Here is a 13,677-nt window from a genome sequence, read left to right as displayed (position 1 = left end):
CATGAAAAAACCTTGAGCAATAGTTAGGCCAGTGCTTGCCTGACCAGACAATTGGACACATCACAACCACACTGACTCCTGAATCCAACCATCACAACCCTTGGTTGTGTTTTTCTTCCTTTGCCTTCTTCATTCCAAGAATATGTATTTTTTCTCAGTTCTATTCTGGTTCCATTTTCACATTTGTCTATAATTTATTAAAAATTGTTGAATGGTGTGAGGAGAAATGCTTGAGTGTACCCTCCTGCCATTAAAAACTCTGTCTGCAAACTTTCAGTAATTGTTAGTTACTGAGTAAAAACCCAGTTGTCAGAATTGTATGTTCTAGCTTCTTTATTTATTTGTTTGTTTTTACATGGGTAGGCTCCGGAAATTGAACCCAGGTTTCCAGCATGGCAGACTTGAACTCTGCCTGCTGAGCCACCATGGCTCGCCCTGTTACAGCTTTTTGTTAAGATTTTGAGAGCTGGGATGTTTGAACCAGCATTCATTACAAAGAAAGTAGACTTGCATTTTGCTTGGAAAACTATTTCAAAGGAATGAGATGCAGAAAAGTAGAAGAAAATAAGCACCATCCAGAGATAAATCTATGAGTTAACACTTTGAGTTTTATTTGTCTTCAAAATACGAATTAGGATGTAGGATTATACTATAAATACTGCTTTTTTTTTTTCCATCTAGCATCCTAACAAGCATTTTCTTCATTATGATTTTTTGGTAATAATTTACAAACGTCCACATAATTCAGAGTCAGTATGTAATATTTTCCGTGGTTATTTTTCAATTTTGGATAGTTGCCATGGAAAAGCTTTTTGCTTATTCTTAAGTGTTTTCATTTCAGATACTGCTAAAGGATAGGTTGCTAGAAATAAAATTGCTTGGTCAAAGGATTTTGTCTTTTACGGTCACCAACTCGTTTCACATAAATTTTTTTTCCTATAATTTGCATTCTTACTATTAGAAAAAGTGGTGCTTTTTCTCATTGTTCTCTTCTTAACTCCAGTTTACATTTTTCTGCTAATTGAGGGAGGGAAAATATGTTTTCTTTTCTTGGTGTTTCTTTTGTAACAAAGGTAAACAGTGAACATAAAGGCATAAGAAGTGAGGTGTATGTGGTTATCTCCCTTTCTACCACTGTACAGGAAAATTAACTTTTTAATTTATTCAGCTGATTTTTTTTTTACTTATTGTATACAAACTACAGTCCTAGTTCCTGAAGAGGGATTTAGAGAAATATAAGACAATCTTAAGGAAGCTTTTAAATACTTATGCATTAGAAAACAGTTGACATAAATCTGATGGAAATAGACATGAATCCTGTAAGCCTGTAAGTTTCTAGGGATAATGAAGAGCTTATAGATAATGAAGAGGTTATAGAGGATGAAGAATTTAACTGACTCTTAAAAGATGGGAAGATTTGAATAAGAGGATGTTCACACTTGTGATAGATTTTTATTTATTTATATTTCGGGTCATTTCTTTCATTTTAAGAGTGGAGTCATTTTACATTGTGGTTTGTTATTTTCACTCACATATCATAGGTATTTTTGCTTGTTACTCATTCATTTTAATGTCTGTATAATTTTCCCTTGTATGGATGTGCCATTTATTATAGCCAGTTTTCTTTTGATGACATTTTGGTTTCTAGTTTTTCCTATAGCAAATGGTGCTTGGAACTTTTTTATTATTGATTTTCCTTTTCTCCTTTTGTTTTCATTTTTGTATTTTCTAATTTCTAATGTTTTCTGATTTCCTAATATTTTTATAATACTCTAAGGAAAATTATGGACAAAAACTGCTAATATAATGGAATGATTTCTAAATGTTGTGTTAGTTAATTTTTTTTTAATTAATAAAAAAAAAAGAAAAAAGATCTTTCTCTGGATGCCTTAGTTTGGTCATTTTATGGCCTTGAAAAATAGTCTTGTAAATTAATAAATTATCTTTATAAAATCCAAAAAAAAAAAACTGCTCATATTTGAATTAGAAAGTTGTAGATTTAGGGAGTCAATACCTGAGCTTAATCTTTTTTTTAAAAATATTTTTATTGACACATCTTCTCACACATACAGTCTATACATGGTGTACAATCAGTGTTTCACAATATCATCACATCATTGTGTATTTATCACAATGTAATTTTTTAGAACATTTGCATCACTCCGAAAGAAAAATCAAAAGAATAAAAAAGAAACAAACTCATACATCCCATACCCCTTATCCCCCCTTCTCATTGACCACTAGTGTTTCTAACTACCCAATTAATTTTATCCCTTGTCCCGCCATTATTTATTTATTTATTCATATTTTTTTACTCATCTGTCCACACCCTGTATAAAAGAAGCATCAGACACAAAGTTTTTATAATCATACAGTCACACTGTAAAAGTTACATCTTTATATACAGTCGTATTCAGGAATCAAGGCTTTAGGACACAGCTCAACAGTTTCAGGTACTTCCCTCCAGCCACTCCAATATACCATAAACTAAAAAGCAATATCTATATAATGCAGAAGAATAGCCTCAAGGGTAACCCCTTGACTGTTTGAAATCTCTCAGCCACTGAAACTTTATTCTGTCTCACCCCCGTTTGGTCAAGACGGCTTCCCCAGTCCCATGATGCTGGGTCCTGGCTTATTCCAGGAGTTCTGCCGCACGTTGCCAGGGAGATTTATACCCCTGGGAGTGGGAGTCATGTCTCATGTAGTGGGGGAGGGCAGTGAGTTCACTGCTGAGTTGATTTAGAGAGAGAGGCCATATCTTAGAAACAAAAGAGGTTCTGTGAGGGTGACTCTTAGCCATAATTTTAAATAGGCTTAACCTATACTTTAAAGGAATAAGCATAGGGGCGAACCCCAAGATCCAGGGCTTGGCACATTGATTTGGTTGTCCCATTGCCTGCAAGAATATCAGAAACTGCCGATGGGGAGGTTGAATATATCTTCTTTTCTCCATAGTGCCCCAAGGGGACCTTGCAGATACTTTATTCACTGCCCAAATTAGTCTGAGATATATCAGAGTATCACACCATTCTGGACAAACAAACAAACCACCTTGAATTTCAATTTAAGCGGTGGTCAGTGATAAGTAAATTGCTTGGTCATGTATAATATCTGCTTTTGAGAACTTTGGTATGAATACCATATTAACCATGAGACCATCTTAAAAATTTCTTTTGGTACTTCAGGAATATCCTAATGGACTCCAAGGGAGCCTTGCCTAGTTTTGACCTATTAGCTAAGGTAAATCATAGATACACAGTTATTTTATAGTCTGTGATTTCTTTGAATACTGGACTGTTATCAATATTTATATTCCTTAGTGTGACTTGCATGTATTGAAAAATTGGCATATCCAATACTTTGTTGAACTAAGTAGCTTAGTTCTTACCTCTTAAGTGATCCAATATTCCTTCTCTATGATATATATCATATAATGTAAAATCTATTATTATGCCCCTTAGTGCTTTGAAATGAAGAAACCTACAAAAATCCTGCCTAAGCACAATTTAGAAACATCAATATAGTGTGCTGATAATTCCTCAAGATAAAGATAAACAAAAGGAAAATAATTGATAATGAGGTAATGAATCTCAGTAGTTGAATGCTTGGGCACAGTGATATAATGAAGAATTCAGATGCTTGCATCTATATATATATATATATATATATATTCACTGAATGTAACAGCTGTAGCACAGACTTAAATGCCATAAGCAACATTTTCATCATAGACTTTATTTTTCAAAATAATACGTACCTCTTGGTAAAGCTGCAAAAAATGTATATAATCTTTTGTGTTTTATATATATAATCTTTTGTGTGATTATAAATATATATAATCCTGGAAATGTTGCTATACATTAAAATCATTCAAAACAAATCTAAGCTGAGAAATGCAGGCAGGTTTTTTTTACCTGTCACTGCCAAATTTTCAGGTTTTTTCATAAGATGATTATGTATTAGGCTATTTGAAATGTATGGGCCATGGAACAGTTCTTCATTGTCTCACTGTTCTTGAACTCTGCCTGCTATCTGTAGTCCACACCTGCTAAATGCCAATTTGTAGCCCTATTCCCCAACGTAAGTTTCTATACTGCTCCTTAGGGCCAGTATCTCTGTTACTAACACACTCTGCTTTAAAAGGTAAAAAGGAATTCTTTACTCTAAATTACAGAATCATTTGTACTAGCATTTAGCTAAACATAAGAATACTGGTCAGATTATTCAGTTTCAGTTTTGTGATTGAAATAGAAAGACAATACATACAGTACATATTATAGGAAGGCAGTGAGTTTAAAATTGTCCACCTTGATAACTGAAAATCAGCTTATTGAAAACATGCATTTTATAGCATTAGAAACTGAACATTTAACATTTGAAGGTTATAGTGTCATAATAGTGTATATAAAATATATAAACATAGACACATACGAACATAATTTTGGAGATGTAGTTAAACCCCCAGTCCATTTGTATTTGATAATATGTGCATGCATTTGAGTTGTGAATATGTGTAATATAAGGAATTAATTAGGTACTTGTATCTAGCTACATTCCTTATTTCACCTAAAGAAAAGAATGTGCTCTTTGACACAGTTTTGGTATCTCCTTTAGATCTCTTGTGGACTAGAGATGATTTTTAGTCCTTTGGACTGGCAAGGATTTTACTAAAATAGCTGTAAAAGTAAAGTATCTAGAACAATACAATCAGTTCTGTGTATCTAAAAATCAGCAGAGACATTTGACACTGTTCAAATTCACAACCTGGAAAGCCCGTAACCCAGAATTGGTTATAGTCTGTCCTGCTGCTCTGCTGCAGTGTAGGTTTCTTTAGTGTGAATTATTCATATACAGTTGGTAAATAGAGAAGTGATGTCAGTAGAATGTGGAAGTAATGTTGGTTTGTAAGCAATTCTACTACATTGTTAATATTTAGATATGAAAAGGGGACATCCCTTTCGATTAGAGAGGAAGGTTTGGTAACCCAGGAAAACCATACAAAAAATCCTGAAAATCTTGCAGAAATGATTTAAGGAAATAATTTAGTGCAAGAGAGAGCTAGTTTTAATGGCTTCTATAGCCACCACAATTTGTACTCTTACAGTTGTGTTGAACTCGTAAGCAGCAGAAATCTTTACCCCCTTTATTTATAAAGAAAGAAAATGATAATAAGGAATATCTACCCTGGAATTCTATTTTTAATTTTGTTGAAGCTTCTCTCAGAAGAAAGTGTCTTTAAAAATTTACCTTTGAGCAGGAAGTACAAAATAAGACTTTAAAGGATGGACCAACTGTGATTTGATTATTGGTATAATTGTCAGTGAGATTTAATCTTTTATTAAAATTAATGATGTTTTTGTTAGGACTCTGATTACAAAGTGACATAGGTTTGATTGCTCTGTGGCCAATCTTATTTTCACCATTAGCCTTGTTATTTTTAGAGGGTGACTTTGCAAAATGTGATGTTTCTTCAGGAACATCCATATTATGTTATGTATTATATAATGTTATTGAGGATTGTGAATGCATTCTCTGTTATTTACACACACACACACACACACACACACACACACATATCCTTGGGCTATAATGTACTAAACAGACTCATATTCTGGTGCTACTTAAGAGTGTCATGAATTTTACTGTGACATTATAACAAAGTTTACTAAATCTCAGTGATTATGATATTAAGTTGAATATGAGGATCCATTAAGATGAGGGAGTTGGTAAAATGGACTAAAAGGAGGCATCCGAGACTTAACATTTAGTTCTGAATACTGTTGTACTCTAATTGGCTATTCTATATGGATATCACTCTTTTATAAAGATTTACTTTGCAGCATTTTGATCATTAAAACTTATGAATGGATGTATTGAATAGAGTCCCACTTTGGAGGGGTCCCATATTTTTGCTGCATGGTTCCATTTGGTTGTGTATGCTAACCAGAGATTGGAAAACTAAGGGCCATGGAAAATCTGACTTACCACCTATTTTTGTCAATAAAACTTTGATTGGGACACAGTCATGCCTGTTTGTTTATGCGTTGTCTGAGGCTACTTTTGCACTATTGTAGCAGAGTTTAGTATCAGTGCTACTCAGAGTCTCTCATGAAACCAAAAATAGTTGCTGTCTGGCCGTGTACAGAAATATTTGACAATCCTTGTGCTAAATAAATAGATAAAGAACAATAATAAATAGTATTTTATAATATTCTTAAATATAATTTTTAATCTGCCCTCAGAATGTCACACTTAAAATAATTTTAGGAAAGGTAGAATTAGAGCTATGTGTGCATTTTTGGATTTAAGCCAGTTTTGTCAGCCTCAGTTTTCTCAGATGATTTGTTATTACTTACTTTAGGGGGTCTGATATTGGGATTTCTTCACTAAATTCTTTCGTTTACTGAAGGTTTTGGTAAGGACATGAGAAATGAAAGCATAGATTTAGGTTGATATAAAGTTAGTTATGTTTCAGTATCAGTGAACAGTTTATTAGGGTTAAAGAAGTTGACTGGCACCTCCACAGTCCGATTAACATTACACTGATGTTGGTCAATTTCTGATGGCAAACAATGAATTTTTTTGTTGTTATTAGACTTATTTTAGGGGTATAGTATAACACATTTTTTTAGGCATTAACATTTGAATATTTTTAACTTTTGTACGTTATCACAATTTGCTTAGCTTTGAATGGATAAAGCTAATTTTTGAAATTATAATCAATGATTACAGCAAGGGATATTTAAAAAAATAAATGAGATTAAGTAGAAAGTGTGATTCAATTAGAAATCAGCATATAGCAAATCTTGAAATGAGAAGGTAGAAGTTCTAAATGACATAATTTATAAAGACCCATGGATGTCAAATTCTGTACCCTGGAAAACAGAGTGTGACACTTTGTTTTTTTTTAAATAATTATAGCATGATTTGAAAAATTAACTGTCTCTTTTCTAAAATAATTTCTGAATCTATTATGAGAAATATAACAACAAAAGCAATCACTTAGGAATTCTCTCTAATAAGACACTTACAGGTTAAAACAAAAATCAGCCCATAATCGAAGAATATTTAGGAAAAATGAAAACAAAATCACAGTGTATATGGACCTTACTAGTTCATCCTGACTACACCCAGAGAAAATATGTATCTTTAAACACTTCATTACTAAAATGACAACTAAGACACTTGAAGATTAGTTGGGGGTTTAAGGGGAACTGCAGAGTTAGCAAGCATAGTCCCCAAGACCACCCTAACTTCTGACACCAGTTGTGAGTTTGGGAGTTCCAAACCAACCACAGATTTGATAATTTACTAGAACTCATAAAACTCACTGAGAGGAAAAGTATAAAGATGAAAATCAACCAAGTGCGTAGGCAGAGTCCAGGAGGATTCCAAACTTGGAGATTCTGTGGTCCTTTTCCTATTGAAGCCAGAATGTACAACTTCCTTGACATTGATGTATGATAGTGTCTACCACATGCTGTCAACTGGGAAAGGCTCACTTGAGATTCAATGTTTAGAATTTTTATTGGGGTTCTGTGACGTAGGCATGAATGATTGATTGCCCAGGTGGTTGAACTCAGCCTCCAGGTCACGTGCTACCATGTGACCCAGAGTTTCACTCTAAGCCACATTGTTGGCCCTTCTAACTCAAGTAGTCCTAACCCAAGAACTATCAGGTGTGACCAACCCTTGCCCTGAACAAGGATCCTCCTCTCTCAGGTGTGACATAGATTACCTCCCAGAAACCAGTGGCTAAAGCCAGACTCCTCTTTGGGCCACATTCTTTACTACACACTCACCTAGTTTTTTAGTAGTTGATTTATTCTAATAAATTTTGGAAAGTATTATTACTTTTGTCATAGATTAGAACCTTAAAATTGAAATTGATGGTAGGGATCCAGGAAATATTTCTTTTTTTCTGAGAAGTTAATGTTTTTATCTTTTTTTCATGAATCCATTACTGAATTTTCTTGGAAAATGGAAGAAGCAATAAAGACACTAAAAGAAAAATCTATGTTTATCTTCTTTAAAGAGATAGTTGAAACAGTATCATTAGAATTTTTATCATTGGGTGGGCCACGGTGGCTCAGCAGGCAGAGTTCTCACCTGGCATGCCAGAGACCCGGGCTCTGTTCCTGGTGCCTGCCCATGTGAAAAAAAAGTAAAATAAAAAAATAAAATTATCATTAAAATTTTTATGGTATCTATACAAATTCAGTTAGAATTAGCATTTTGTGAGATTTTCAGTGATTTGTTTCTAGTTCCTATGGTATTAGGAATGAAAGCCTTAAAAAAGTTTTAACCTATAACAACTTTGGTATTAATGAAACTTGCATCATGGTTGTTAAGATCTCGTTAAAATGCTTCCTTTTGTGTTATTTACATGGGGAGGGTGACTTTTGACTGAAAATTACATAATTCACTGTGAATTGCATTTATTAAATTATTATCTCTATAATAACAGCTTATCTGAATATATATTAGTGCATGCTTCTTTGTTGCTTATGTAAATCTCATGTAACCATTGCAATAGTTAAGAACTGAAAACGCAGCTTCTCCAGGTCTTCAAACTTGCTCTTTAGCATATTAGTATTAATATAACCCAATCATACCAGTAATAATAATGGAATCTGTTTATTCCATTAATCAATTATTAATGTATTAATAACCAATAATTAACCAATTATTAATGTATTAAAGTATTTGGAATATTTTGGGGTAAATTCTTCTTTAGGTTTTGGTATAATTTATATTGATTAGTACTTTGAATTCTTAGCGAATATCACTATTTTGATTTCTACTAGGTCTGTTCACTGTTTTTAGTCTTTCTAGTGATTTTCTGTATAAAATTGGCTTGAGAATTGGTTCATCTGCTTCTACATTTGCTGTGTTAACCTGCAGTTTAGTGTACGAATTGGAAATCCCTATCATTGTGGGAGATCACAGATTGTCTTTTCTGTTAACTTTGAGTTCTTATAGTCACGTTATCTATTAAAAAAGGTGTTTACATCTGTAGTCTAGATTTGTTTTTTGTAAAAATTTAGCATATTTGAATGTCTACAAGAAAAATTGCTGAAAAATTCATTATTGCTTCAGACACTGTAGTTCCATGTTATGACAACAGGCAATGATAACAAATCTTAACTCTTGGTATTGAGGAGGCTGGCAGTTCATTTTGTCAGATTATTTGATAGAATAATTCTAAGAAGTATTTGGGAAAAGGGTAGCGCCAATAGTCAAGAAATGGGAAGTTGCATTTCTTTTCTTTTTCCCTTAATGTAAAAATATTTCACATTCAGTATTGTATTTGCATCTCATTTTCCTGATAGATTTCTGTTTTGATTTTCTGCTGACAGGTCACATTTAGGGCAGGCAAAACATAAGGGATATAGCCCTCCTGAGAGTAGAAAATCTAATTCTAAGGCACCCAAAGTGCAGTCTAATACTACTTCTGAACTGTCAAGGGGACACCTTTCTAAAAGGTAAATTTTCACATTGCTTATGCATTTTCAAGGTGAAACTATTTGCATTTGAATCATTGCATAATATTAAAATTTACTAGGTTATCCCAAAATATTATGATACATGTTTTTATTTTTCCCTGAGAATAACTTTTAAGGTTAGCAGTATATTGCTTTTGCAGTGATGTCAATGCAATATGCCCTCCACAATTTTTTCCTTGATTAGAGAGCTGTGAGCTTCCTGCTTTATTTAATACAAACTATTATAGGCATTAAAATGCCTTTTTCCTTAGTTTTTGTTGTGAAAGCCATAATTCAGGTCGATTTCCTAAGATCTAATTGATTGGAGTCTTTGGAGAGGAAAATAACTGTGAAAATTTGAGCAGTATAATATAAAAAGTTCGCATATTCAGTTTGAAAGTACGTATTTTAATGCTTATTTATTCTAAGCTCTGACAAAGCCCTTATATTTGTGAATAGTGTTTCAATGTTCTAGTTTCAATTGGTTCTAAACTACTTAAGCCTCTTTTTCTTATCATCTTAATCCGTAATTAGTAACTGGGAATGTTAGCATCAGTAGTGTTTGGGCTGAAGAATACTCTTCTAATCAAGTATTTTATCATTCAAAATCATACCTGCTTTCTCCCACCCCTACAAATTTGAGCCATTTCAAAACCTGTTTAAAATTTTTGTACTTTTTTTTTTTTTTAAGCATTTCTAGAAATTTAAGAGGTTAGGAAATGAACATTACGTGATGGTGATGTGTTTAGTGATGACAACCTGATAATAACTCTACTCTTATCTAATCTCTTAGAAGCTGCAGTTCATCATCTGCTGTCATAGTTCCACAACCAGAGGACCCAGACAGAGCCAATACTCCAGAAAGGCAAAAAACGGGGCAGGTGCCTAAGAAAGACAATTCTCGAGGAGTGAAACGCAGTGCTAGTCCAGGCTCCAACAGGACCAATTCTCCTAGCTCTGCCAAAAAACCAAAAGCACTTCAGCATACTGAATCTCCCTCAGAAACGAATAAGCCACATAGTAAGTCAAAGAAGAGACATTTAGACCAGGAACAACAACTGAAATCTGCACAATCGCCATCTACGAGCAAGGCACATACCAGAAAGAGTGGGGTCCCTGGTAGTTCACGGAGCCAGAAAAGAAAGAGGACAGAGAGTTCTTGTATAAAAAGTGGTTCTGTGACTGAATCAACTGGTGCCGAAGAGAAATCTGCAAAACCTACCAAGCTGGCTTCAAAATCAGCCACCTCAGCCAAAGCTGGGTGTAGCACCATCATTGATTCTTCTTCTGCTGCCTCTACCTCTTCCTCGTCTTCTGCTGTAGCCTCGGCCTCCTCCACTGTACCACCAGGTGCCAGGGTGAAACAAGGAAAAGACCAGAACAAGGCCAGGCGTTCGCGTTCAGCATCCAGTCCCAGTCCCAGAAGAAGTAGCAGGGAAAAGGAACAGAGTAAAACTGGTGGCTCTTCAAAATTTGATTGGGCTGCTCGTTTCAGCCCTAAAGTTAGCCTTCCTAAAACAAAACTGTCTCTTCCAGGGTCTTCTAAATCAGAGACATCAAAACCTGGACCTTCTGGATTACAGGCCAAATTAGCAAGTAAGTTTTTGGAAAGATCATTTTTATTTTATTTTATTTTTTTTAGTTAAAGAAAATTATTTTTGATTTGTCAAAAAGCAATTTTGCTTTCTTAAATGTAGTCACATTTTCTTTCATCTGAGGCAGTCTAGGTTTATTTCTTTTCTTGTACATATCAGTACGTAATAATTGATACTACATTTAGTTTTATAAAGACAGCTGAGGAATGCTTCCTTCCTGTTATTACTAAGCCATCATGCTTTAGTGTCTATATCTTTCTTTACCCTTGCAGCATCAAGGATATTGTTTCCTAGAATCCGAATGCAGCTAGAGTTGTTTTTTTTCTTATAATATTTTTATTGAGAAATCTTCACATAAAACATACAATTCATATATGGTATACAATCAGTCAGTGGCTTGCTTATAATATCATCACAAGGTTGTGTATTCATCACCATGATCATGTTTAAAACACTTAAAGTTGAGCTTTCTTTTGTATCAGAAATAAAAATTAAGAAATATAGTTGTTCTTGGGCAAAATCGGAAATGTGTAACACCATCTGTACTTTTTTTGGTATCATATATATATATAAATATTTAAGTTCTCAAAAAATGCAAACCCTGAGCTAAATTATTAGAGTAAGTATACCCTAATATAAACGAAACCTTCTTCACAGGTAGTATTTTATGGCCTTTAAGACACTTAGTCTAAAGATGAATATTATAGAACCGAGTACACTTAGCTTTGGGTCCTAGGTAAATGGAAAAGAACGTTATACTCTTGAAGCTTATAGTGGTGGAAAGAACTGTTTGAGATTAATGTATTCAAATAGAGAAATAAAAAACAGGATGTGGGACATATAGTTATATGTACATTCCTTTGTGAGCCAGACTTGGGATCTTGAGATACTTTGCTCCTTCTCTTCTCTGAAAGACTTCTTGAGGGAGCTGCATGTTCATTGTATTAGAACTAATTAGAATTGGTGTAGTCCCTCTTCAGTTACGTGATTGCTGCAATGCTAAAGTTCTTTTCTTTTTCTACTTTGAGAAGTATGAAAAGGACAAATACAGAAAATAATACAACACTTACCCACAATTTTTTTTGCAAGGGCAGGCACCTGGAATCGAACCCAGGTCTCCCAAGAACTCTGCCATTGAGCCACCGTTGCCCGCCCACCCACAATTTTTTTTAAGCCTTTACTCTTTGTAATATTTAATCAGGAAGCTTGCTTTTTTTTTTTTGAAATGAAGAGGGTTTATTAAGTTCTTTGTTATCAAACACTGGTGGTTATTACATTTGGGTCACAAGGATATGTTTGTTTTTACTGTATAATATATGTACAAAGCAAAGAAAAAAGCAGTAGTTTTCAAATCTCTCCTCAACAGGTAGTTACAGAACAGATCCCAGAGTTTGTCATGGGCTGCCATACCATTGTCTCAGAGTTTTCCTTCTAGCTGCTCTAGAACATTGGTGGCTAGAAGGAATAAATATTCTTTTTATCATCACAATCAACTTTTTTTTTCTTTTTTGTGAAAAGTAAAATACATACGAAGCAATAATTTTCAAAGCACAGCACCACAGTTAGTTGTAGAACAGATTTCAGAGTTTGGTATGGGTTACGGTTCCACAATTTTAGGTTTTTACTTCTAGATGCTGGAGGATACATACTAGAGACTAAAAGAAATACTAATATAATGATTCAGCAATCATGCTTGTTTGTTAAAGCATACCTTCTCTGTATAACTCCACTATCAACTTTGCTCTTTCTCCCGCTCTTTAGGGGTATTTGGGCTGTGTCCTAATTTATTCATGTTTTAGAAGGGGCCGTAAATAATATGAGGTAGGGAAATGGAACTAGCTGATGTTCTGGAAAGGCTGGCCTCTTTAGGTTTCAGGACTTACCTGGTCCAGGGACCCATCTGGAGGTTGTAGCTTTTTGGAAAGTTACACTAGTGCATAGAATCTTTGTAAAGTCTTATATATTGCCCTAGGTGTTCTTTAGGATTGGCAGAAATAGCTTTGGTTGGGGTATGGCAAGTTATGGTAGGTAGCAATGCCTAACTGAGGCTTTCTTTTGTAAAAGTGACCTTGAAAGGAGCCTCTCGACTCTGTTTGAACTCTCAGCTACTGATACCTTATTTGTTAAACTTCTCCCCTTTTTGGTCAGGATGGCATTGTTGATCCCACAGTGCCAGGGCTGGGACTCACAGGAAGCTTGTTTTTGACTAACTTTTCTCTTTTGGAATACTCAGAAATTTTGAATTTCACATCCACATTTTGATAAGGCTAGAACTTTCTTGATTTTATGAAGAAAGTGGCTGAATTCGTGAGATACCTGAGTTAGTCTGTAATAGTACTGGTTTTGGAGTTTCTTAGCTCTCTTAAATTTAACCTTACAATCTAACTACTTTTGGTGGATTGAATTTTAGCTGAACTTTGACAAGAATACTAACAGACACTAAATGAAATCTTAGGCTTAACCTGTATCATAGGGTTATTGTAAGGATAACATATTTTACTCTTAGATTGTGGAACATTGTTTTATTTGATATGCACTATATCTGTATAATCCTAAAGTTAAAATTTTAGATTAAATTTAGCTAGATGGGTTTC

The 13,677-nt window shown here is 34.1% G+C and overlaps 1 protein-coding gene across 20 annotated transcripts in view; it reads left to right on the top strand.

The window, feature by feature from the left end:
- TRIP12 (thyroid hormone receptor interactor 12) overlaps nucleotides 1–13,677 on the top strand; it is a 188,393-nt gene that overhangs the window by 66,913 nt on the left and 107,803 nt on the right. For 13 of the 20 annotated variants that reach the window (XM_077155363.1, XM_077155362.1, XM_077155365.1 and 10 more), the window contains exons 3-4: nucleotides 9,363–9,488; nucleotides 10,282–11,084. In XM_077155363.1, the coding sequence (XP_077011478.1) occupies nucleotides 9,363–9,488; nucleotides 10,282–11,084 (929 nt within the window). The remainder of the gene's footprint in view (nucleotides 1–9,362; nucleotides 9,489–10,281; nucleotides 11,085–13,677) is intronic. The other 7 variants (XM_077155376.1, XM_077155373.1, XM_077155379.1 and 4 more) reach the window with 2 other exon arrangements.

Source organism: Tamandua tetradactyla, chromosome 3, assembly GCF_023851605.1.
Source record: "Tamandua tetradactyla isolate mTamTet1 chromosome 3, mTamTet1.pri, whole genome shotgun sequence".
Lineage (NCBI taxonomy): Eukaryota > Metazoa > Chordata > Mammalia > Pilosa > Myrmecophagidae > Tamandua > Tamandua tetradactyla.
This window is presented reverse-complemented; position numbering and strand designations above follow the sequence as displayed.